Genomic DNA, 22,388 nt, shown 5'->3' with positions numbered 1-22,388 from the left:
GTAGCTGGTGTCTGCTTTCGTTCAAGTTTTTATAACGCAGCGGGCGCTGTGAGTGGAAACGAGGAATCAAAGTACAGCATGAGCATCAAGCGTATATTTGTCAACATCTGCTTTTGGTGTTTCTTCCCACACAGCCTCTGGCACCTGCTAAAAGTGTCAGTGTAGCTCACTATGAATATTCAAAGTTATTGACCCAGTGGGAAATACAACCAACAACCAACCAACCAACCAACCAACCAACCAACCAACCAACCAACCAACCAACCAACCAACCAACCAACCAACCAACCAACCAACCAACCAACCGATAATCAATCTTGGCAGAGTTTAAAATCACTCTATAATGCATAGGATCAATGAATTTATATATTTTATGATACTTGGGTACTCTTGCTTGGAAGTGAGTATTCCCCATCTTAACTTTGTTATTGTGTATTTGAGAATTCATTAACTTACTAAAGACTAATGTCACTTTACTAGATCTCAAATTTCTCTTTACACAAATACACACTAGCAGGATAAGTGAATGCTTAATTTGTTTAAGAAATACCTTTGCATAATGACAACTCAATCCTTGAAATTCCCTGAATAATTTTCTTGAACTGTCTTTTATTAAACGGTTCATTTCATTAGTAAAATGATCTAAATGTAAAACTGTGTTGTTTTTGTGGGGTTTTTTCCCCCTTTAGATTGTGTCACTTACTCATATTTTTCACCTTGTTATAATACTAATGAGGATTTGTATAGCGCCTTTCCAAAGATTTGCTCATGTAGCGTTTTACATAAATCATACATAGACTAAATCATCAGCAACGTACCATGCATCCACGTTCGCATATAACAGACACGCTCACTTCTACAACATTCCCTCACTCATACACACAAGTAAATTACAGACACGTTATGCTCGCTCATGGTCAAGAGAGGGTCACAGTCAAGTCGTTGTTCTGAAAAGATGCTTCTAAAGTTTAGACTAATTAAAGGTGATAACTACAGAACTTATTTTGTAATAAGAACTTCTATAAATAGTAACTGAGCACATTTCCCATTCTTGTCTATTTGGATTAATAAAGTTGGACATCGTCATTGTCCTTGACTTTATTAATCCAATTATTCACTTCATAGCTACCGCTCCAGAAGGTTCATGACCTTTATGCATGTCACGTGATACGCAGCTCTTCAATCGACAGCCAAAAATGACGTCAGTGAGCGTTAGCACTAGGCGGAGCTTTGCGTATTCTGTGACGTCACTCCACTTCTGTCGTCTGCTTTACCCAAACTCATTTTAACCGATGCAAAAAAAAACAAAAAACAAAAACAACAACAAACAAACAAACAAAAGAACACAACCAAATCATAAACAAACTAACAAAAAAAAACCTAAAAAATCTCTATAACCCAGTTCATAAAATGCATTTTATTAACGGCACGCACACATATAGTATAGTTAGTCTTTGGTAGTAGGGATGGGCCTGAGTTTCAAGCAAATCAAAGTTTCACAATATATTTTATTAATCATCAAAATTGTAAAATAGTTCTGTAAATTTTGGATTGTTAGCTAGAGTCTTTGGGGAAAAGAAAATTCGCTACCAATCCTCTGTGAGCCTCGCTTTCAAAAGTCCACTAACCACAGGGACGGACAACACGCATGCGCACTTGCAAAGCTTCACGTTGTCAAGAATGGAGAACTACAGGGTGAGTTGATACCGAACCTCCATCTCTTTTTCGTGATAATGTTTATGGAATGTGAAAAATGTGTGTATGATACCTGACGTCGACAATCAAAATTATGCTGATGACCTGATTTATACATGCGCAGCTACTTGAACGTCTTGGTAAAGGCGGACAGGGATCCGTTTATTTGGCAGAAAATAAAGTTGACAACACGAAGTATGTTATCAAGAAGGTAAAGTCAACAACACCCAAAGCTCTTGGAGAAATTTCTCTGTGCAAGACAGAAATGAGTTTTAATTTTTTCTGGATTACCAAATAAATATTTGCGTAAATAAATTGCCTTATCAATGTAGATTAATTTCTTCTCTCAGGGTTACAGCTTTTAAAAATGTTATTAAACATTTTGTGCATAGGTTTTATTGTACACAAGTATACGCGTGTGCGTGTGTCTGTAGTGTGTGTGTGTGTCCATGCGCTTAAGTTTTATTTATGAAAGCTTCACACCAAACATGTTAACTAGTTTTTATGATTACTTAACATTAGCACCAATTATATATATGCATTTGATAATTAGCATGCATTATTCTTTTAGAAATGATAATTTATTGTTTAATTTACAGATTGAATGCTTTGATGAAAGTGAAGCAAACAAAGCTTTCCAAGAGGTAATTATAGTCCAAAAAATTACACACAGCTGTTTATAGTATATTTTCATTTTTTTTAAATGAAGCTTTACAGTCTAAATCTAATTATCCTTATGAGTTTTGTTAATTGTTTATGTATTCCATTCTTCTCTAGACTTTTGCATTGATTTATAAGTATGTTTGCAAATAATGGTGAACGTGATTATGTATTTAGATGCAAGTTTACTCATAAGTAAATTAAGTTCAAGTATATTGTGTATCAGTAATATGTGTGCATATATTTGTGTCTAATATGTATTTTTCACTTGTGAATTTGAGGATGCAATAGTGATCAAGTGAGATGGGGGGAAAAAGTTTTGGTTTAACCTTCATTTCTGTTGCATATATCACAGGCCTTGGTTCTTAAGACATTATGTCACCCAAATATCTGTGGCTATAAAGAGTTCTTTGTGAACTGGGACAAGCAAGTAAGTAGCAATAAACAAGTAGTGAATAACTCATACAATAGAGATGAATATGCTGTTTGAGGTATTCCTTCTTGTGAATGCTAATAGCTGAATTATCATTTGGTGGTGGAATAGAGCAGCAAAGCCTCAATTTAATTCAATCATGGTGCCATGTAAGAAATAAATTTCAAAATATATAGCTCTATAGAGAATCTAGTCTGCTGCTGAATGCAGTAGTTCCTGGCCTAGGAGAGTAACAATTTTAAAAACAACTCCAGCTGTTGGTCAGCAGCAAATTCCCAGGCCCTACTAAAATTAGCATTTTAATGTGTCAGGCTCTTGTTTTTAGGATTATGAGTAAATCCAGTTTTCTCTTTATTGGAATGCATTATGCCAGTAGGGTAGAAATCAGACAGGCAATAGGGAGGCAGCCGCCCCATCAAAAAAGATACAGAGAAGGCATGAATGTGAGTGTCATTCATTGTCAGCATGGAGTCCCCCCCCCCCCGCTCTTCCTCCCAATTTCCCCAAAGCTGGGTATCTTTCTACTCCATTGTATAGCTTTCTTTACAGAATATAGATCCATTGATAAAATTACATTTTACATAAATGACAAAAGATTTCAGCTGGTCATGTATTTAAGTATATTTACATTTTGTATATTTTCCAGTCTTTTCCAGTTAAAAAAACCAACAAAACAAAAATGGAATGAGCCACATGCCCCATGCCTTTTTTGTCTGTTAAATCACAAACATACAAAGATCAAGCTGTTTCCTAAAATATGCAATATATTATAAACTAATCATCTCCTCACCATCTGTCCAACACAAGTATTTACCAAGAGTCTGGGGAGGAATGTGGAATCAGTTCTGCCATTACATCTGGTGAAAGAGGAGATTGCAAAATAATGGCTGGCAAGAGAAGTTGAGATTATAATTGTGATGATGATAAGATTGGTGCAAGGTTCTGTATCACTTCTTATCAAACATTATTTATTTTCTCAGGAGTCCTCAATGTTTGTGTGTATTGTGATGGACTACTATAGCAAGGGGGACCTACGTGGTATTATTAAAGACTACCAAGACAACAAGAAGCCTATACCTGAAAAGGTCAGTGTGATTAGGAGAGTGTATGTATGTGTGCACGCGCATTTGTTTGTGCAAATATATGTGTGTGTGTTTGTGCATGCATGTGTTGTTTTCACCAGAAATGTTTTTGTAATTGTTCTTTTCTTCCACTTTACAGCAAATCAAAAAGTACTTTTGGGAGATAGTGGAAGCTCTCAGATTTGTTCATGGCAAAGGTGTCGTTCATCGGTGAGTTAAAAATTTTCTGAATACATTGTGAGCCTGATTGCTCATAACTTTCTGGGACGCTAGTTAGACCACTTTATTCTGCGTCCATTTAATAATAAAATTACACTGAGAAGTTTGAGGTTTTGTTTAACGTTTAAATGCTTTACAAATTTCAAAAATTTTCAGAGATATAAAACCAAGCAACATTTTTATAAAAGATGATGAAACAGTTTGCCTTGGTGATTTTGGTGTTTCAACACTCATGAGTGACCGTCGAACATGCTCACGCAATGCTGAAGGTGATTTTAACTCTTTCTGTATGATCTGCTTCCACAACAGTGAATGTTTTCACAGCTACAATGTGTTTCACACATGACGATGCAAACTGGGTAGTGTTACAAAACACATCATGCTGGGCCTTTTCCAGTTTTGTCACATGTTTATCCCTATGCATATTTATCATCTTCATGATTGATCAAAACCTGCATACAACAAGACTACTTTATAATCATGCATACTTATAAAAAATACACAAATATATACACAAGCATACACATGCATCCACACACACATGCACACTCTCAAAGAGTTGTGATAAAGCTCCCTTTTCTTTTATTCTTTTCCTTTATTGTATTAGGACAATGCAAGTCTGTTAGTGGCTAAATAAAAATGCTTTCTTTTATGACTATTTAATAACAAAGGTTTGATTGTAAAAAAAAATTGATCAGCAACACAAGTGATCCATGTGTATATCCCCTGGTAGTGGCAAACATGGATACCGAAATCTTTTAAAATTGTTCCTGATTACTGAGGAAAACAAAATATGTGAGGAGAGATTGGAATGCAAAATCTCTGCTTTTAAATTTGTAATTTTTAAAAAAAATGCTTTTTCTAGGTACGACTGTGTACATGGCCCCAGAAGTAATGACACAGGCATTTGACGAGCGAAGTGATGTGTGGTCACTTGGATGTTTACTCTTTGAAATGCTGACTACATCTTTGTCATCTCAGAATGAGGTAGCTCAAAAGCTGACCGAGGCAAAGAAAGATGTGCAATCCCTAGAGGAGATATATGAGGAGATTTGTACTGTAAGTGATTAGATTTATTTTTATTGCTGATGAGTTCTATTCCATCTTTACCTTCATTTTCAGATAAATAATCAAATATATTGCAATTGTAATAATGGTAACAAGCTGTAAAATCTAATACAAATACTTTCCATAGTTCAGTTAAAATTACATTAAAAAAAATCCCATTGAAGTTAATAAATACTGACCAGCTATTACAGAAAATCTGATTATTTTCTATTTTGTAACAGATTTATTCAGGAAAGTGGATAAAAACTATTCGACACATGCTGAAAATTCCACGTGAGACACGGCCAAATATAGCGTAAGTTTCATGCATACAACTTTCATTGCTTTTTCAAGATTGTCAATCTGCTCTGCTACTTTTGAGCCAGCTTTCATTTCACATTTGCATGATGTGAAAGATAGCATGCTTTCCTTTCACTGAGTGCATGCATGCATGCGCACACTCACACACATACACATGCATGGATACACAGAGGCAGACATCTATTTTTGCATGTAGAGAGTTAATTATGTATATATACAAAGGCAAAGGAATAAATATGCAGGAATAAAGGCAAAGGAATAAAGATAAAAAAGAATATTAAAAATAAATATAAAAATTAAATGGAATTAAACAGAATAAATGTCTTGACCAACATACAAATTCTTCTTCAAATGTTTAGTAAGGTACAACATTCTTTTCTAATGTCTGGGTAAGTTTCAGTGCAAGATGCTATACTTTTTCCCAAAATCTGACTGAATAATCCCATTCCGTTTTTGAGATACATGCCTATAAAGATTACCATACACAGGTCAAGGTCAGCAACACAGACACCAGGATTGTACTTGGATAGATTACCTTGTCAAGGTATCAGCCAGTTGGAGAACTGGAACCATATGTTAATGGGGGTATCTTTCCACAAACATGACATCATGAGTTTGATCTCTTTTTCCTGCATGGTGATTGTAGAAAACCAGTTTTCCTTATGATAATTTTAATTGATGTTAGAACCACCAACAATTCACTGGTCAACTGTGCACCACTCTGTTAATGTCCAGCAAGGATGATCATAGTGGTGCAGTTGTAAATCTTGACCAATGACATCATATCCACAGGCCAAAGTGTTGTCAATTTTATAGCATGTCAACTTTACTACTTCAGCACCACAATAAAAGACAGTGCAAGGCCACCCAGGCAGGATCTCTTCCTCTGTAATTATAAACTGGCTAAAGTCAGGGCAGTAAAGCCTCGATCTTGACTAAAGATAAACTTCACTTTTCTGAACTGTGTGGTAGGAAGCAGATGTCCGCCTTGTCTGAAGACATATTGCTGTTTTACTAAAGTTGTACAAAGTTCTTGTGTGTTTGGTTGTGTGAAGTGACCGCTCTTGTAAATTTGTGTCTGCACGGGACTGTGAATAGGTCTGTGACTGAACTGTGTTGTACCAAAGAAGTATAATCTGTTATTGGAATAGTCAGTTAAACTGTGAACTTTATAGGTGTTTGGGAACAAAATACAAGTGTGATCGCTTAGTGGAAACAGCCCATGGCTACATCTAGAGGGTTGGGATTATAGTTCTTATATTGCTTGCTGCATTGCTGTACATATGTAGTAATATGACTGTCTCTTTTATTTTAATTCTATTTCTTTTTTCATTATTCTGCTGTTTTGGTTGATCAAATGCAAATTATTGTGCAAGTGTTAATGTGTGTGTTGTAATGTTTGATTGCAATAATATCCCACTGCACCAACAGGTCCATTACAACTGGCTAACCTGCCCATTACAGTAATGCTTCCAGGTGTATCTCAAGTACAGAAGAAGGTTGTTTAGCCAGATTTTTAGGAATAACATCTCGTACTGAGCTTTATCCAGTCATTTTAAAAAAATGTGCACCCCACTAGACATTTAGCATATTTCTGTAACTATCTTCCAGCAGTAACTGCATTATGAAAGGAATACTTTCCCAATCTTGAGATTTACAGCAAAAATTAAGCCAAGAGGACTGTAACAAGAGCTAGTGCTTATTAAGTCATTTTTCAAAATGTAAAGACTGTTTAATTATATTTTATTTTTGTTTCTCTTAATGCCATAACGTACGACATCAAAAAAAGATTAACAAGACTATTTAACATGTCTTGAACTTTTTGTTTTTTCAGCTCACTGATGAAGATGGGTTTTGTTTTGGATTGTGCAATGGTCGCAGACAGCCCTTTATTGGACAAGCAGCGACGCAGACGGCAAACTGTCAACAGAATCCGTACGTGTGTGTGTGTGTGGATTTAATATTTAAGCCCAAAAGCTTCACATTTTGAAACATGTAATTTTAATATTTTAGATAATAGAAGACCTGACTATTTCAGCATATAGGACTATATGCAAGTTTGTAACATATCTTCTTGCACGCATGTTTTTAACCTGGTGCTTGTAGGTCCATTACCAGATACTGACAGTGCGGACAGCATTGTCTGCTACATCGCAGACACTATCGATCATGAGGAGTGTGTGCTGGCGGGCTTGGAGGTACTGAGTGACATGCTTCAGGCAAATGTAGCAGCCCAAGAAAAAGGAGGCCCTCCACAGCCACGCATATTCTTGGATCAAAGGAGCAAAAACCTGATTTCCTTGGCCATGTGGGACAACCAAGCAAACTGTGAAGTGCAGATTGCTGGCTTCGCTGTATTGACAGCCCTTGTCAATGATGGTAAAATGATGGTTGAAAAAGACAGTGTGTTGATGGTCTGGAGTAAGAAGCAATACCTGCAATATGATATTTTGAATCAGATTCCTTTTACTTTTACAGCTTTTATATATGTCATCTCTCTTTCTCCATTCTCACATGACCAGTTAATGATGGGGATCTATTTATAAACTGAAAATAATTTGTATGACAGATCCTGATGAAGGCCTTAAGGGAGAAGAGAAAATTTAGATGTGCACAAATTAGAATATGTACACAAACCCACTAACAAGCTGGAGATGTCCATTATCATGGGACACATTTACAGTGACTTTTCCTTCTGATTCAGCTGACTCCAGTGATGTGCTTTTCACTCCAGAGCCAATCTCTATAATCAATAAAGTGATGAAGGTAAAAGAGCCATAGATTCTAAACATTATTTTTTAAGAGTTGATTAAAAATATAGTTGTAATAATTACGTTTTCCCAATCAGTGGTTTTTTTTCCATTAAAATGCATGGTTCTTCCCTTATTTCTATATTGTAAGATGTTGCAGTAGAATTTGCAAGTCCCTGAACCATGCCTTCAGTTTAATATTTTATTGCTTAATGGACAGTTACACCATGCCAACCCAGAGGTCCAGCGAGCTGCCGCCTCTCTTATGTTGGCACTTTCCACCCACAGTGAGTCACCATTAAGCCTAAATTACAACAGTTGGCTCAGAATATTTCTGTTATTCAGATAAGAATGTTTGTGTGAGTTTGATTTCTATTTTTTTTTTACCTTGTTTGCTGGAGAAATGTTTATGATGTGCATGTTTTTATTTTTATGTGTATGTATATGTATGTTTAAGTTGCATGTTTGCATGTGTATGTATTTGTGTGTGAAATTGTTGTCATTTTGCCATGTTTGTTGACATTATTGTGAAAATAATAGTTCCTAGCTAAACACGGTAGCCTTTTTGCTGCAACTGTTGATCCACTGTACATGAATTAATTTGAGACCAACTCCACAGATGAGGCAAGCAAAACCATTGGTCAGCTGGGTGGAATCAAAGACCTGGTGACTGCCATGAAAAACTACCTGCATGATACATCTGTTATCACTACTTGCTGTAATGCCTTGTGGAGTCTCACCCTTAATGGTCAGTTGATCACGAGTCTTTTGTAACTACTTCTTGTAATGCCTTGTGGATCTCACTATTATTGGTGACAACAGAATATGAAATCTACCCAAGCAGAGTAAAATATAGCTTGAAAAGGTGAGCAGCTTTAAGCTTGGAAGCCACCCTTTCTAAAGATGGCTGCTGCATGGTGTAAATCTGCATTAGGATAGCACCAGTGGCAGCAGCAAAGTCCAGGACAAACAGAACATGCTAGCACATGATAATATAAGCTTTGATATTATGTTAGACTGAGCTGACTTGATGCTGTGTGTGTCGCTCTCTCTCTATACATATAGAAAGAACTTATTTGCCGTCAACATTCATATGTATATGTATTGCTTGTACAGGAACACATATAAATCTTACCTGTAATCACTCTGCGGATTAATAATGCTGTATTGTATTGTAAACATGCATTACTTACAGACTGTTACTTGAGAACGTCTCACTATTATCTAATGTTGAAAAATTATGCAGAGAAAAATGCAGAGATGGCGGCCGAGCAGAATGCCATGCAGCAGGTGTGTCTGGCTCTCAAAACACACCTTCAGTCTCCAGAGGTGGTGGAAGCAGTGACAGCAGCAATGGTGTCATTGAGTCTTGATGGTGAGAATATTGGGGTAATGGTGTGAAAGCTACAAGCCATAAACGTTTCTGATGACGTCATGGACAAGGGTGAAAAACAAAAGATTTTTCATTGACGTCCATTGTATATGTGATCTTCAGTTTGCAAAATATATAACAGAATATTTTAAACAATTGTAATATTAACAATTTTTGTCAGCTTCTGTTTTTCTTAGACATATTTTGTGTCTTGATTCTGTATGTATGTTAAAGATTAACCCTTTTATACTGGAGGTTGAAAATTTTGAATTTGTTCGTGAAATTCATGTATGTGACCTACAGATATTCAAGGAAGAAGACTTTGAAGACAAAAATTACTTTGTTCCATTTTTGAATTATGTGGTGTTCCAAAAATGAAATGCTAGGCAAATCCACTGCTACATTGCACATAATGTACAGAGCTATAACGTCCAACCATTCCAATAATGGAACATCATGCATAAATAGGTTAAGAGTCTCTGTTAATGTGTGTGTTAACGATAAAGTCTATGTTAATGTATGTTTTTTGTGTTGGGTGTGTGTGTGAATGAGTGGTGGCTATGTATGTGTCTGTGACTGCATGTGCAAAGATCGGTGTTTCAGTTCAGTGAATGAATTGGATGCTGTTGGAAGCTTGCTGGAAGCAATGGATCTGCACCTCAAGAATACCAAAATTATCAAGAATGCCTGCATGACACTTGCAGCTTTGGTAGAGCCCAATGGTAATAAAGTCATTTGCATAATTTCTTTTCAGCCAAACTACAGTGGAACGTTAAATTACGAGCATAATTAATTCCGGAAATGTGCTCGTAATCCAAACCTTTCGTATATTGAAGCAAATTTTCCCATAAGAAATAATTAATTGAAACACAGACGATTTGTTCCACAACCCCAAAATATTTATTCATCTCTCCATCCCTCACAACACTATGGATGCCACTTCTCTTAAAGTTATCAAACCATATCCTACTTGCCTTAAAACTTTCTTCATTTTCTGTTGATGTACATGGCAGTTTACTTAACAAGGTTGATGTACAAGGCCTTTGTCTTCTCACAGATTAAATTCTTGGTCACAGTATCATCTGCTAGTTGCTTCTCGTTTATCCACACCAGAAGTAACTTTTTTACATCTTCCAGAACTCGTGGCTATTGCTTTGATACTCTTGTGACTCCTTTTGCAGCAGCTAGCTCCTTTATTTCTTCTTCAATATTGTGCAAATCATCGACGCTATACGATTTCGTTATATCAGACACTTGCATACTTTTCCAGAGGAGTGTGCTTACAGAATGCTTACATCTGATGACCTGCAAGACAAAAGACTGACAGGCATTCCTGTTCTTATTAAGGCCTATCAGCTGCACCGTGACAACCCTGACATAGTGGAGGCAATCATCACTGTCATCATGGAACTCTGTGAATATGGTGAGTATGCAGGCAGGAAAAATATCTCTAAGCAGCTGTTGTTACAATGTGCATATAAGCTTTAGCAAAGTATATTTCAAAGATATATTTCTAAAATTATGGAATGCAAGCTGTAATTCAACCACCAAAATAATTTACTGACAAAAATTGTGCTCGCATGAACATACTAAGCATCGTGAAAGATGTTATTCGCGTGATTGTAGACGATATCATCCTGGACCTAAACAGCTACAATGTTGCTGTTCACCTAAAAGAAGTTCGAGCAAAGTATCTTAAAAACAAGGTGAGGTGGGCAAACTCCTGTGCTTAGTGCATTTGTCTGAGCTCTGGCTTCATCAAATGGCTGAAAATTCTTTGGATTGCAAAAATCTGTCCCTAATTTTGATGTCACTATGCTTCTTGTAGTTTCCTGCAATTCTAAAGCTTGTAATCTTTATGTATATTTGTGTGTGTGTGTGAATAATATATATAGGTCACCCATACTTTATCTTCAAACAAGGATTATTCAGACCAGAAACTTTACTGTTCCACAGCAAATCTTTTCCAAACATTAGATAAGGGGAGTGTGGTTGCCATGGTAAGTGCTGTCCACTTCCCACAAATACTGATAGACATTAACAAAGTAAAGCTATGGCATATAAGTATACATGTCTATGATTAAAACAGTGGTCAGTATACTTCAGGTGATAGCAACAAAGTTTTAGGATCAAGCTTATTATTGAATAAAATGGTTAAAGTTAAATGCTGGTGTTATTATATACAGAATTGTGACACATCTGGCCAACCACCCATCCAAACTCAACACTCATGTCCTCTTCCCATTCATAGAGGGAAAACTGCCTTTTCAGACCACCCACACAGTAGAAGTAGAGCATAGTGTGAGAACGTGTTCCATTATCTTGCTTAATGCATTTTTCTCTAGTACTGAAAATAGATTGGTTTATGCTTGGTGCTGGGATCTAGAGTAAACAGCAGAGTGGAGTGAAATTTTGTGTTCATGCTTTTTAAAGTACGGAGAGCAATAGTCATGTGCATGCTGTCATCCTAGCCAATTTTGAACTTTTTGGTAAAAAAATAAAACATTTGATGTTTCTTCATAATATATATGTGTATATTTTATTACAAGTATCATTTTTTTTAAACTGAAGTTACAAAAATAGTAACACTTTAAAAGAAAACATGTTAGCTCATGGCAGTGTTGCACTTAGCTGAAACAGAAATGTTTTATGGATTCTATAATTTCAAATTGAGAAAGATTGGAGCAAAGAAGTAATGATCTATTGATGCATTGGAAAAAAAATCCTGCTACATATTTTAATGGGATTTTTTTTATTGATTTCCATTCTACCTACATGTCCGTACATACTCTGCACCACCCTATGAATGCCTGAGCTTTGCACGGCTGCAATTCTATAAATTGTGCATCATTTTGTTTTGTCGCTATCTTGCTGGGCTGTTTCCTGCCTTTATTCTGCTTGGCTGTGTTGTGACACAATAGAGGATGCTGTGGCTTTGATGCAGCATACTGATGTTGAGCTTGCCCTTCTAGAAACGCACAGGCACTATAAGCAAAACAGGGTGAGAGGATAATATTTAAATATATTTGAGCTTAAGATTTAAGACATTGATGGGTATGTCTGTTATTTCATTAATAATATTGCTTTAGACATTTATGTTATGATAGCAGTGAAAAGTTTTAACTTAAGGGTATGGAAGGGGTTTATTAGATGTACCTTTGGGATGATCCCTTGGTTTGTCTAAGCAGTCACTTAATAGTCTTTTTCTTACAAGACACAAATTTTGTTTTATAATTTAATTAAATTTAATAATAATTAAAATACAGTTGTTTGAATACATACAAATGTCATATATACTTGTTGCTATTTTTAATACAGAACCATTTTGAGAGATTATTTTCCTGACAGAGCAAACAGTAAAATCTTTCCAGTTAGGTATGCAAGTATTGAACTTAGAACAAGCAAGTTTTCTTGCTATCTAAAGATATCATTCCAACTTCAACTTGACAAAAGAAAGATAATGTCATAATAATTCTTTAATTGCGTAGTGGCACCAAGAAACTAGGTAAACATTGTGAGATGTTACATGAAGATGTAGTGTGGAGACTGAAATTGAAAAATACTTTGCAAATAAAGACTATCCACACTGTAACAGGACATTGTGACCCCCTGCGAAGCTGCCCTGGAAAAGCTAGGTATCAGCAAGACATTGACATCAAGGCAAAACTCTGTGCAAACAAAGTAGAATCATATCCCAACATCCCTTCTGCACCTCATTGTACACCTGCTGCAGCCTATGTATGACTTCATATCTTGTGTTTTTGTGGATTGACAAATGAAAAGAGCCAACACAGAGTGACAATCAGTATTATTAATATGACATTTTCTTGCAATAAAATAAAGTATATTTAATAACCGTATCTTCCTTTTCAGCCTAGGCTCCAAAGTTACAACAGTATATGATGCTACAGATTTTTAAGTTTGTGGTATAACAGGGGTAACCTATAGGTTTACTGAGAAAGCAGGAAAAATCATATTCCAGTTTATGATTATTTCCATGTTAAGTTGGCATACAATTGCATAATCCCAATACTTGTTAAACTGTTGTGAAACATTTGCCAGAAACAACGATTTTTACCTGCATCTATGAATTTGAAAAAAAAAATTTGTGCATTGCATTTGGTGGCTATGTCTGATGAACTCGTGATCTGAATAAACACCCAAAGACAAATGTTGGTTTGTGAAGTGCAGATTGATCTTGTGAGCATAAAATCATGAGAATAAATATTTATTTTGCTGCTGTAGTCCCTGCAATTGTGCCATGGTGCATGAACTAACTAGATGTGATTAACCCCTATTGTGTTAATAAATGTTAAAAAATGCAATCCAACTTTGCAACATTTCTTCCTGAGAAAGTAATCTGCAAATTGCATCTTCAACATTTACTATGGTCTTTGACATTCTAATCAAGAGTAGCAGATGAGGCTTGTTGAAAAATCCATTTGTAATTGTAAGTTATTATTGTTGATAGTATAGCTATGCACTTCAGAAGCACAGCTATCTGCCCTTTGAGTCAAATACATAAACATCTGTGATATTTATAATGTATAAACTGTTGTGTGTACATGTGATGCATTTAATAAAGATTAACAATAAACAAGTCTGGTTTGAGTTTGGTGATTAATGTCGGCCTGCAGTACCTTCTCCCACCAAGCATGAAAGCATGCAGATAGATTTGTTTACAAAACATATTTTTTGTAAAAGTACCAGGAGCCTGTCGATAGAACCAGGATATGGCGCTATATAAATTTGATATTATTATTATTACTTTTTGGGATATGCACAGAATGTTTTTCCCAGATAAATATGAAGTGGACCTTTTAACCATCTTTCCTTTTACTGTTGAGTTGTATCTCAAATAGGATAATACAACTCACAGCAGCACATTTACTTGTTTCCATCAGCAAAAATTTAACATTATCTTAATATATCATGTACTGCAGGTAGTGTAAGAATACTTGACAAATATTATTAACTGATATACTTTTCACATTTTCATGAAGTGTAACATTTTCTTGCCATGATATAGCCTTGGTTAAAACACAACATAGCCAAAGCATAAAACACAACATAGTAGGCCTTTGAAGTGAATGAGAACATGGTGTAGTTTCCAGTTCGGTTTTGGCAGGGGTAAATGATATAAGACAGCCTTGGTTGCTTTATTTTTATTTACAAGTGAACTGTATTATGTAAGCTTAAATGTATATGTTGGTTTGCACCATATTTAATGCATTGATTTTCTTGTTTGGGGAGAAATATGCCATACGAGAAACCTCTATTATTATTTGAATATTTATTGGAGGTTTATTTCATGTATGTAAACAAGACTGAGGGAAAAATGCATGTTGAGTTTAAGTATAAATGAACTTTGTATGTTAATATTTGTATGTCACTAGTGGTTTTGAACACAATGAACCCTCTTGCCAGCCCAACCAGTCTCATACTTTATGAAAACAAATCTCTAGCAATATATTTTTCACCTTTTAATTGTTCATCATGAGCTCTTTCACCAGCATCACTGTAATAATTCCTTATCTTATTTTCCAGTTTTTTGTCAATCAAACAAGTCTCATTCCTCAAAAAACCTGAATTTAATGTTTAATGAAAGAAGGAACTCTATTTGAACAATGTGTATAATAGCTGCCACATAATTTTACTGGAGTCATAAGGATACTAGCGTTTTTGTATAACTAGATGTTTACAAACTCTCATAAGCTATGCATGTGTTCTAAAAACTCATTAAACTCTCCCTGCAACTTGCTTTCTTGCAGACACACTTATCTACCCAAACCCATGCTTACAAAGTTGCAAACCCCTTAAATGTACTACAAACAATGTCCATGATAAAGGAAAATAAACAGCCAGGAAATAAAGTATACAGACAGTTGGCATCAGTTTGTTTTGAAAAGTAAGAAGCCACTTCACTTAAAAAAGTAGTCACATTTTTCATACATCACTAACAGTCATCATTTTTCCATTTCATCTGCAGAAAACAAAATGCATGTAATTTTAACTCTTGACAACTTAATCATTTATTTAAAAAAACACATTTACTCTGTGGCTGAGCAGGAAGTTCTGAACTGTAAATTGAGATGATAACTTAGCGTATGCAAATGTCACTGGAAAAATCTGGCATGCCATCTATTGCTTTCATTTGTACAATGATGAATAGTACTCATCTTCCAGTTCGAAGAGGTCGGCCGCCATCTCATCTCGCAACAGCATGAGTTTGGAGTCGATACCACTTTGCATTTCTTTATATAAGTGCACATTAGCAGTGATTGAGTCATTAACAGACGGGAAATCGTTAAGAATAAGAAACTGTTTGAGGTCGGAAACCAGCTTCATCAGTGATTCTCCTGCTCGTACCTGGTACCAAAACAAAAAAAACAAAACCAAACCAACCTTACACATCTATATGGCACATCTATACTGTTAACAGTCTTTTTTTAAAAAATAGTGAAGATCATGAGGCTTTTGTGTGTGTGTGTGAGAAAGAAAGAAGCAAACATGGAATGTACACTTTTCATCCTGTGGTTTGCTGTCCAAAGTCCAACAGTATTTCTTTGGGGAGGGCTAAGTCCACTGGTTGTTGGCTGGAAATTAACAGCTGTTTGAGCAGTCTGATGCATGCATCTTTATAAACAAAGTTTTCTCTCACCTAAAATAATTTGTCAGTCTCTGCACCTTACAACAACTTGCACTTCATATTAAACTTACGATATTAGCTGAACGAACTTGCATTTCATAATGATCTTGCTCATTCTGGGTTGCACGCAGCAACTGGCCATCCTCCTCAACCTGAAATATCAATTACATAGGTTATGTACACCACGAAACCTACCCTCTTTTTTTCTGTTTTGTAAGTGTCCTGGGTCTTAAAGTTTTGCAGTTGTCCTGAAGGTTCTTGTACTTCATACTACCAGTTAATCCTACCTGGGCAAAACAGCTGCATAAACCAACAACAGATGGAAAATGTAAACTGGGAGCAATAAATGGTTAGGGACTTCTCATTGCATACTGATGCCGTCTCTCTTTTTTCAAATTAAATTTTATTCAAACTTATTCATATGACGATGTTGCGGTAGAAAAAAAGAATAAGAAAAAGGATGCTCACTCGAGCGAGTTTGATGATTTCTGTGAAATTTTCAAACATGGCTTTGATGTTATTTTTAAGTCGCATAGTGTAGTCTCTAAGCTGGGCTTCCTTGCTTTGCGGCAGCGCTCTCTGGGCCTGTTGCGACATTTTTTCTTTTAACGTCGCCCGTGAACTGGCTTCTTACATACTGCACATTTTGGAAGCAGATTATTCGGAACTGACGAAAAAAAAAATGACAGAGAATTAAAGACTCTGATAAAAATAATAAATCTATAAAAACTGTCAGAATGTTTTGGGCCAAAAGGGTAATAATTTTGGAAAGTGTACTGAAAGTGTTTTAAAAAAGTGTACTGAAAGTGTTTTAAAAATCATAGAAAAATTTCTGTCTCTTGCGACCATAGACAATAAATATGTATCTTGTATTAATTTCATGAACAAACCAACTACTGTTACTGACAATTTGTCACCGAGTACTTGAACAATAAATGTGATACCACGGATATAGAAAACTGTGGAAAACGATTAACCAATTTTTAATGCACGCATACATTATATGAGCTGCAAACGTTCAAGATCATTTCCATACCTATTTATTGTGCTGTCAGAACATCTTTCTGATCGTAGAGACGCTTCTCTCCCTTGTCGTTTTTCATTTCCCGGAAGTATCTACCGGAGTTAGGCCCCTTTGCAGCCTCCTTTTCAACAGATCATCATGGTAGGTAGCCACACATTGCAAAAATTCCAATTAATATCTGCGATATTCTAGGCAATCGTGATTTATTTTTCTTTTTTAACATGTTTTTAAAGTATGTCGTGCTAGTTTATATTAGTGTGCTTTACTATTTATGATGTTAGGATGAATTCTATCGAGAGATTTGTGTGTTGTGTTCTTACTGCCGACATAAGAGAAACTCGCGTGTAAATGATTTACCTCCATGTTCATAGAATTAGGCTTTAACAATTAACATTATAATTTAATCTCTATTTCAGCCGAAGCCTAAGAAGGGGAAGAAAAAGGTAGCTGCGGCTCCTTTCATCAGTAAAAAGGCTGAGCCCAAAAAAACGACTAATCCCCTGTTTGAGAAACGTCCCAAAAACTTCGGAATCGGTGAGTATCCAGAAGCTTCCTGTCAAAAATTAACTTTATAAACATCTGTACAGTAACTCTAGAAATCACACAACAGGCAACTACACATTTGTCATTTAGTATCACATTAAAGAATTAAATGTGTCCTTACTGGTTGTGAACAGTCTATGACTACCCCAGCATGCTGATGGTTGCCTCCAGTGTTTCAGTCCGGAAGTTCTCGAGCAGAATCTGGCTATTTCTCAGTTATTTGTTTTGAGGCCAGAATCCATTATTATGTTTGTGTGTTTTGCTTTTTAGTAAAGCACTTTTAGCCCACCTTTAAATAAACATTATTTTATTATTAACCGCAGGTCAGGATATCCAGCCCAAGAGGGACCTGTCACGCTTTGTGAGATGGCCAAAATACATCCGTATCCAGAGACAGAAGGCAATTCTGTATCAGCGTCTAAAAGTCCCCCCTCCCATCAGCCAGTTCTCCATGGCAGCTGATCGTCAGTTGGGTAAGAATGATGCTTCATGACTTCTACATATATTGATGCATATATATTGTTAATGGCAGTTCCATTGATTAACAATTTGATTTATTTTTCCAGCAACACAGATCTTTAGATTGTTGGACAAGTATAGACCTGAGACAAAGCAGGCGAAGAAGGAACGACTGCGAAAGAGAGCAGAGGAGCGTGTTGAGGGAAAGCAGGACCGACCAACCAAACGACTGCCTGTTGTGCGCTCTGGTGTCAACACAGTTACTGCACTAGTGGAATCCAAGAAGGCTCAGCTGGTCATCATCGCACACGATGTTGATCCCATTGAAGTAAGGCTGATCGCAATTTTTTCAGCAAGAAAAAGTGGCAGGGCAGTGATGATGACTGATAATTGTCTGACATACTATGACCTTGCAAATCTACCACCTAGATCTCTGAGCCTCTGTCACTTTTATTCTAATGTTTTATGATAAATGTAAAGTTGTTGAAATTTGTTTCTTGCCACTCCTCGAGGAGCTTAGGACTGCAACAGAAATATGCTCTCCTTCATGTCAATTTAGACACCTGAATATTCATATTCTTAGCACTTGTTACTTGTACAGTGACAAATGCTAAAATTAAATGCTACTTTCTTGTATGCTTGTGGGGAAAATTAAACACTAACAATTTTGTCTGTGATCTGAAAAGCATTTTAGGAATAATTGTCACTGGGCATTTAACGCCTTCCAGATTTGTGCATTAGTGTGTTTAACTCATTAAAGGTAAAAACTGTTGTATGTAGATTTTTTTTTCCCCTATTGCTAAATCATTTTACATCTTGTCAGTACTTTGTGTGAGCTGTTTTTTTTTGGGGGGGTCGGGGAGAGAGATAATAAGCCTAATTGAAATGGTGAGATGTGTTTGTGGCAGTTTGCTGTGATGTAAATTGAATTTCTTCACCTGAAGCACATGAAGACATTTCTTTGACATACTTTTTTTCTGAGCAAACTGGTCAATATAGCATTTAATGTAAGTAAACCTAGGCGATGCCATTAAGAATTTCGATTGACTGTTGGATTATCCGGAAGCCTTGTAGGGGTTCAGAAATAACAGTTCAGACTTCTGTGGGTGTTTTTTTTTTAATGTGGACTTTATGTCGATCCATGAGAACATTTCTATTCATGCATTATTTACTGGTCAGTTGGGATCTGTAGAGTAGTTCTGTTACATTTTTATCATCTAGTCAGAGAAAGGATTGTTAGATGTTCATCCCAAACATACTCTGTAAGCCTTTTTTAGTTACACATAGAAATGGTTTGCAGTGATGCAAAATGAATTTCTTCACCTGATATTGATGAAGACACCTACTTTGACATTCTTTTTCTGAGCAAACACTGTTAAGATAAATCTAATGTTTTCAAGACTTGGCAACATTTTGGTTCTTTAAAGATTTCTGAGAAGATAGCCATTTGTGGTTTTTTTGTATTGTGGCTGACATTTCGGCTGTTTATTTCCCTTAGAGCAGTTGTTCTCAACCTTTTAGTTGTAATGCCCCCTTGATGAACAAAGGTACGTCCACGCGCCCCTCTTAGCCAGCAATGTCAGCTAATTTCACTAATACCGGTATAAGAAACATTAAAAAATTGTCCACCTTCACGTCCCACTTTTTGAGTATCGTGACCTTAGAGTTTGCCATGAAAGGATGTATGACTAGTTTTCTGATGTTGCAGTGATGATACTTTAAACCTTGATCATAATGATGTTAATACAAAGAGCTTTTTAAATCTGAGCAACATGGTAGAAGTTACAACAAAAAATTAATTACTATTGTTTGTAACTAGACCTGTGTTAGAGCTGTTTTATTTTTATGGATAACGACTGACCATTCTTTTTCATGGACATGATGACTACCTCTTTCATTATCCTGTGCATTTCTGCACTTTCCCCACACAGTATATTATAGACAGTATCATGGAAGAGCAGTTAGATTTTTGTGCAAGACAATTTTGTTTACAAGAAAAAAAGCATGTATGGTTACAAACACTAATTGCTCATTTAGATCAGCCATGAGTTTGGCCCACCTAAGGCCCAATGTGCACCCATCCACTGTATACACATGCAGAGGCCTAGCCTTGTTCACAAGGAAGCTTGTTTCCTTTGCTTTTTGATAGAAGTTCTTGGTCTCTGACCTGATAGGCAAAGCTGAACGCTGCTGGCTAATTCTTGCCACTTACTGCTGTTAAAAATGTTGAGTTGCTGTGATGATACTTTACCCTGATAAAAGTGATGTTTATAATAGAGCTTTTTAAAACTGAGCAACTTGGTAAACATCAAATGGGTTTTAGGGCTAATATTGCTTGTAACCAGGCTTTTTTATCTTTGTGGGCTGTGGCTTACCTTTGTGAGTATAACATCTTAATGCTTGTCAAATGCAGTTCTTATTACATATTTTCACCAGTAGAATGCCAAGATTTATAACAAATTGATCAGGTTCCATGTTTCACATTTTTAGGTTTTTTAGTATTGAGTATTGCTGATGTGAAAAATAAAGTAGTCACTGTCAAGGTCATCTGTATTTTAATAAACACAAAACTTGCTGCAGATTGCTGGGAAAGTGACACTGCAATGATGTGAATGGATATTTGCTATCTGATGGACCATGAAGCACAAAAATCTACCACCTAGATCTCTGAGCTTGTCACTTTATTGTACTATACTTTCATTTGTGACATGAATATTTTTCCAGATCAGTATTTGCATTGCTTAGTTAATGGCTTAAGCTGAAAGTAAGCAAGCACATGGTAGAATTACAGATTTCATGAATCTCCCCAATTAGTAAATAATTTTATTTCATTTGATTTTTCACTTTCAGATTGTTCTTTTCCTGCCAGCTTTGTGCCGCAAGATGGGTGTCCCATATGCCATTATTAAAGGCAAGGCAAGGCTAGGTCGTGTGGTGCACCGCAAAACTGCTACCTGTCTTGCCCTGGCCAATGTCAACCCAGAGGACAAGCCTAATTTGTCAAAACTTACTGAAGCTGTCAAAACCAACTTCAACGATCGCGCAGACGAGGTAAAATTTTCTTTTTGTTGCTGTAGATGGCCAGCAGTGTTAAACATTGCTCTTTGCCAAGTGATAGTACACTTGGTAAACTACTTGTGTTGTGGTGATGAGTACTACTATACATTTCATTGAATCCAAGAGATTGTGATGGTTCCTTGGCTGTGTCTGAACAACACATTCCTAGTTGAACAATTCCCAGGAGCAGAAATCGTTTTGCAAAACGTAATATGTATTTCTGATTTATATTTGCAGATCCGCCGGCACTGGGGTGGTGGAGTTATGGGTGCCAAGTCACAAGCTCGTATCAGTAAACTGGAGAAGGCCAAGGCACGGGAGCTGGCACAAAAGATGGGATAATCAGCCTTTGTGCTCAATAACTCTGTTGTGCATTGACTTCCAGAGAAATACAGTTCTTGGTGAAAATACTTGTGTTCATTGTGGAGCAGAAAGAGTGTGAATGAATATCTTAGCTACATTGCTGTGAATTAGGGTTAATCCTGCCTCTGTTGGCTTCAATAGATTCATGTCTCCAATAGATTATGAGCATGAGCAATTAGTATGCATACGATAGGTAAACTACTTCATACCTTGCGCACATTTTTGGGATTAAACATCAAACCTAAAGTGCTAATTACAGTTCTGTTCAAAAGTATTCAGTCATGTTCAAGAAAACGCCAATCATCATCAGGTTGCTCAATTTTTTAAACAGAAAAAAATCTTGATTCACTGGAAATCTGAATTAAAAAGACTTTGTAGCTAACAATGCCTTGCCAAAATATAGCCTCAGTTGCTGGCACGGTGTAAAACACCAAATCAGCTACAGTTTGTGGTTGATCGAGTAGGTTTCAATTCATCTTTTAACTAGGTCTGATAGATATTTTGAAAGAACTAATGAATGACATAAAATCCTGGAGGTTGAACGCCTAGGTAAGTTTGACAAAACTGCTGGCGAAAAAAAAAGGGGACTGAAGAAAACATCCGGTTCTGGCTGCCCACAGCAGAAACCTAGTCAGCTACATCTAGTTCCTCCCCAATGACCAGGACTGGTGATCCAATGAATAGGTTTCAGCTGGTTCTGGCCATAGGATGAAA

At 36.3% G+C, this 22,388-nt stretch overlaps 3 protein-coding genes and 3 non-coding genes across 10 annotated transcripts; 5 read left to right on the top strand and 1 right to left on the bottom strand.

The window, feature by feature from the left end:
• Nucleotides 1-1,495: 1,495 nt before the first annotated feature.
• LOC112575125 (serine/threonine kinase-like domain-containing protein STKLD1) lies at nt 1,496-14,180 on the top strand. Of its 4 annotated transcripts, XR_003101567.1 has the most exons (20): nt 1,500-1,695; nt 1,820-1,906; nt 2,295-2,339; nt 2,711-2,785; nt 3,769-3,873; nt 4,010-4,080; nt 4,246-4,358; nt 4,955-5,148; nt 5,379-5,452; nt 7,292-7,392; nt 7,564-7,836; nt 8,162-8,223; nt 8,428-8,494; nt 8,827-8,955; nt 9,454-9,582; nt 10,170-10,301; nt 10,850-11,002; nt 11,206-11,285; nt 12,501-12,580; nt 13,175-14,180. XR_003101567.1 is itself a non-coding variant. In XM_025256722.1 (19 exons), the coding sequence occupies exons 1-19, from the start codon at nt 1,681-1,683 to the stop codon at nt 13,262-13,264; spliced, it is 1,995 nt and encodes a 664-aa protein (XP_025112507.1). In that variant the 5' UTR covers nt 1,496-1,680; the 3' UTR covers nt 13,265-14,180. The 4 variants fall into 4 exon arrangements, 3 of the variants coding, with proteins under 3 accessions (XP_025112507.1, XP_025112508.1, XP_025112505.1); XM_025256722.1 differs by lacking the exon at nt 11,206-11,285 and having other exon boundaries at nt 1,496-1,695; XM_025256723.1 differs by having other exon boundaries at nt 1,499-1,695; nt 12,501-14,180.
• An 867-nt stretch (nt 14,181-15,047) lies between these two features.
• Nucleotides 15,048-17,360, bottom strand: LOC112575130 (mediator of RNA polymerase II transcription subunit 22-like). 2 transcript variants are annotated; one of them, XM_025256732.1, is made up of 4 exons: nt 17,265-17,360; nt 16,697-16,895; nt 16,300-16,380; nt 15,048-15,948 (listed from the first exon to the last, which is right to left on the bottom strand). In XM_025256732.1, exons 2-4 carry the CDS (start codon nt 16,823-16,825, stop codon nt 15,730-15,732), a joined length of 429 nt encoding a protein of 142 aa, XP_025112517.1. In that variant the 5' UTR covers nt 16,826-16,895; nt 17,265-17,360; the 3' UTR covers nt 15,048-15,729. The 2 variants fall into 2 exon arrangements, with proteins under 2 accessions (XP_025112517.1, XP_025112518.1); XM_025256733.1 differs by having other exon boundaries at nt 16,697-16,865; nt 17,265-17,337.
• LOC112575128 (60S ribosomal protein L7a-like) lies at nt 17,354-21,719 on the top strand. Its single transcript, XM_025256729.1, has 6 exons — nt 17,354-17,393; nt 17,669-17,786; nt 18,119-18,268; nt 18,362-18,582; nt 21,105-21,305; nt 21,549-21,719. Exons 1-6 carry the CDS (start codon nt 17,391-17,393, stop codon nt 21,651-21,653), a joined length of 798 nt encoding a protein of 265 aa, XP_025112514.1. The 5' UTR covers nt 17,354-17,390; the 3' UTR covers nt 21,654-21,719.
• LOC112576383 lies at nt 19,549-19,624 on the top strand. Its single transcript, XR_003101823.1, has one exon. It is a non-coding gene; the product is annotated as a small nucleolar RNA SNORD36 (small nucleolar RNA).
• LOC112576381 lies at nt 19,957-20,026 on the top strand. Its single transcript, XR_003101821.1, has one exon. It is a non-coding gene; the product is annotated as a small nucleolar RNA SNORD36 (small nucleolar RNA).
• LOC112576382 lies at nt 20,486-20,552 on the top strand. The gene has a single exon (XR_003101822.1). It is a non-coding gene; the product is annotated as a small nucleolar RNA SNORD36 (small nucleolar RNA).
• Nucleotides 21,720-22,388: the final 669 nt, after the last annotated feature.

This window comes from Pomacea canaliculata, linkage group LG11, assembly GCF_003073045.1.
Source record: "Pomacea canaliculata isolate SZHN2017 linkage group LG11, ASM307304v1, whole genome shotgun sequence".
Lineage (NCBI taxonomy): Eukaryota > Metazoa > Mollusca > Gastropoda > Architaenioglossa > Ampullariidae > Pomacea > Pomacea canaliculata.
Note: the sequence above shows the minus strand (reverse complement) of the source record. Positions and strands in the feature narration are given on the sequence as shown.

What these genes read in the sequence shown, in the direction of transcription:
- LOC112575125 (XM_025256722.1), top strand. An exon ending in ATGCTCACGCAATGCTGAAG is followed by an intron (nt 4,359 to 4,954) that starts GTGATTTTAACT and finishes TGCTTTTTCTAG; the next exon opens with GTACGACTGTGTACATGGCC. An exon ending in GACAGCCCTTGTCAATGATG is followed by an intron (nt 7,837 to 8,161) that starts GTAAAATGATGG and finishes CTTCTGATTCAG; the next exon opens with CTGACTCCAGTGATGTGCTT.
- LOC112575130 (XM_025256732.1), bottom strand. Translation starts at nt 16,825, where the DNA reads ATGTCGCAACAGGCCCAGAGAGCGCTGCCGCAAAGCAAGGAAGCCCAG. An exon ending in AAATCATCAAACTCGCTCGA is followed by an intron (nt 16,381 to 16,696) that starts GTGAGCATCCTT and finishes TTGATATTTCAG; the next exon opens with GTTGAGGAGGATGGCCAGTT. An exon ending in AAGTTCGTTCAGCTAATATC is followed by an intron (nt 15,949 to 16,299) that starts GTAAGTTTAATA and finishes TTTTGGTACCAG; the next exon opens with GTACGAGCAGGAGAATCACT.
- LOC112575128 (XM_025256729.1), top strand. An exon ending in ACGATGTTGATCCCATTGAA is followed by an intron (nt 18,583 to 21,104) that starts GTAAGGCTGATC and finishes TTTCACTTTCAG; the next exon opens with ATTGTTCTTTTCCTGCCAGC. An exon ending in TCAACGATCGCGCAGACGAG is followed by an intron (nt 21,306 to 21,548) that starts GTAAAATTTTCT and finishes TTATATTTGCAG; the next exon opens with ATCCGCCGGCACTGGGGTGG.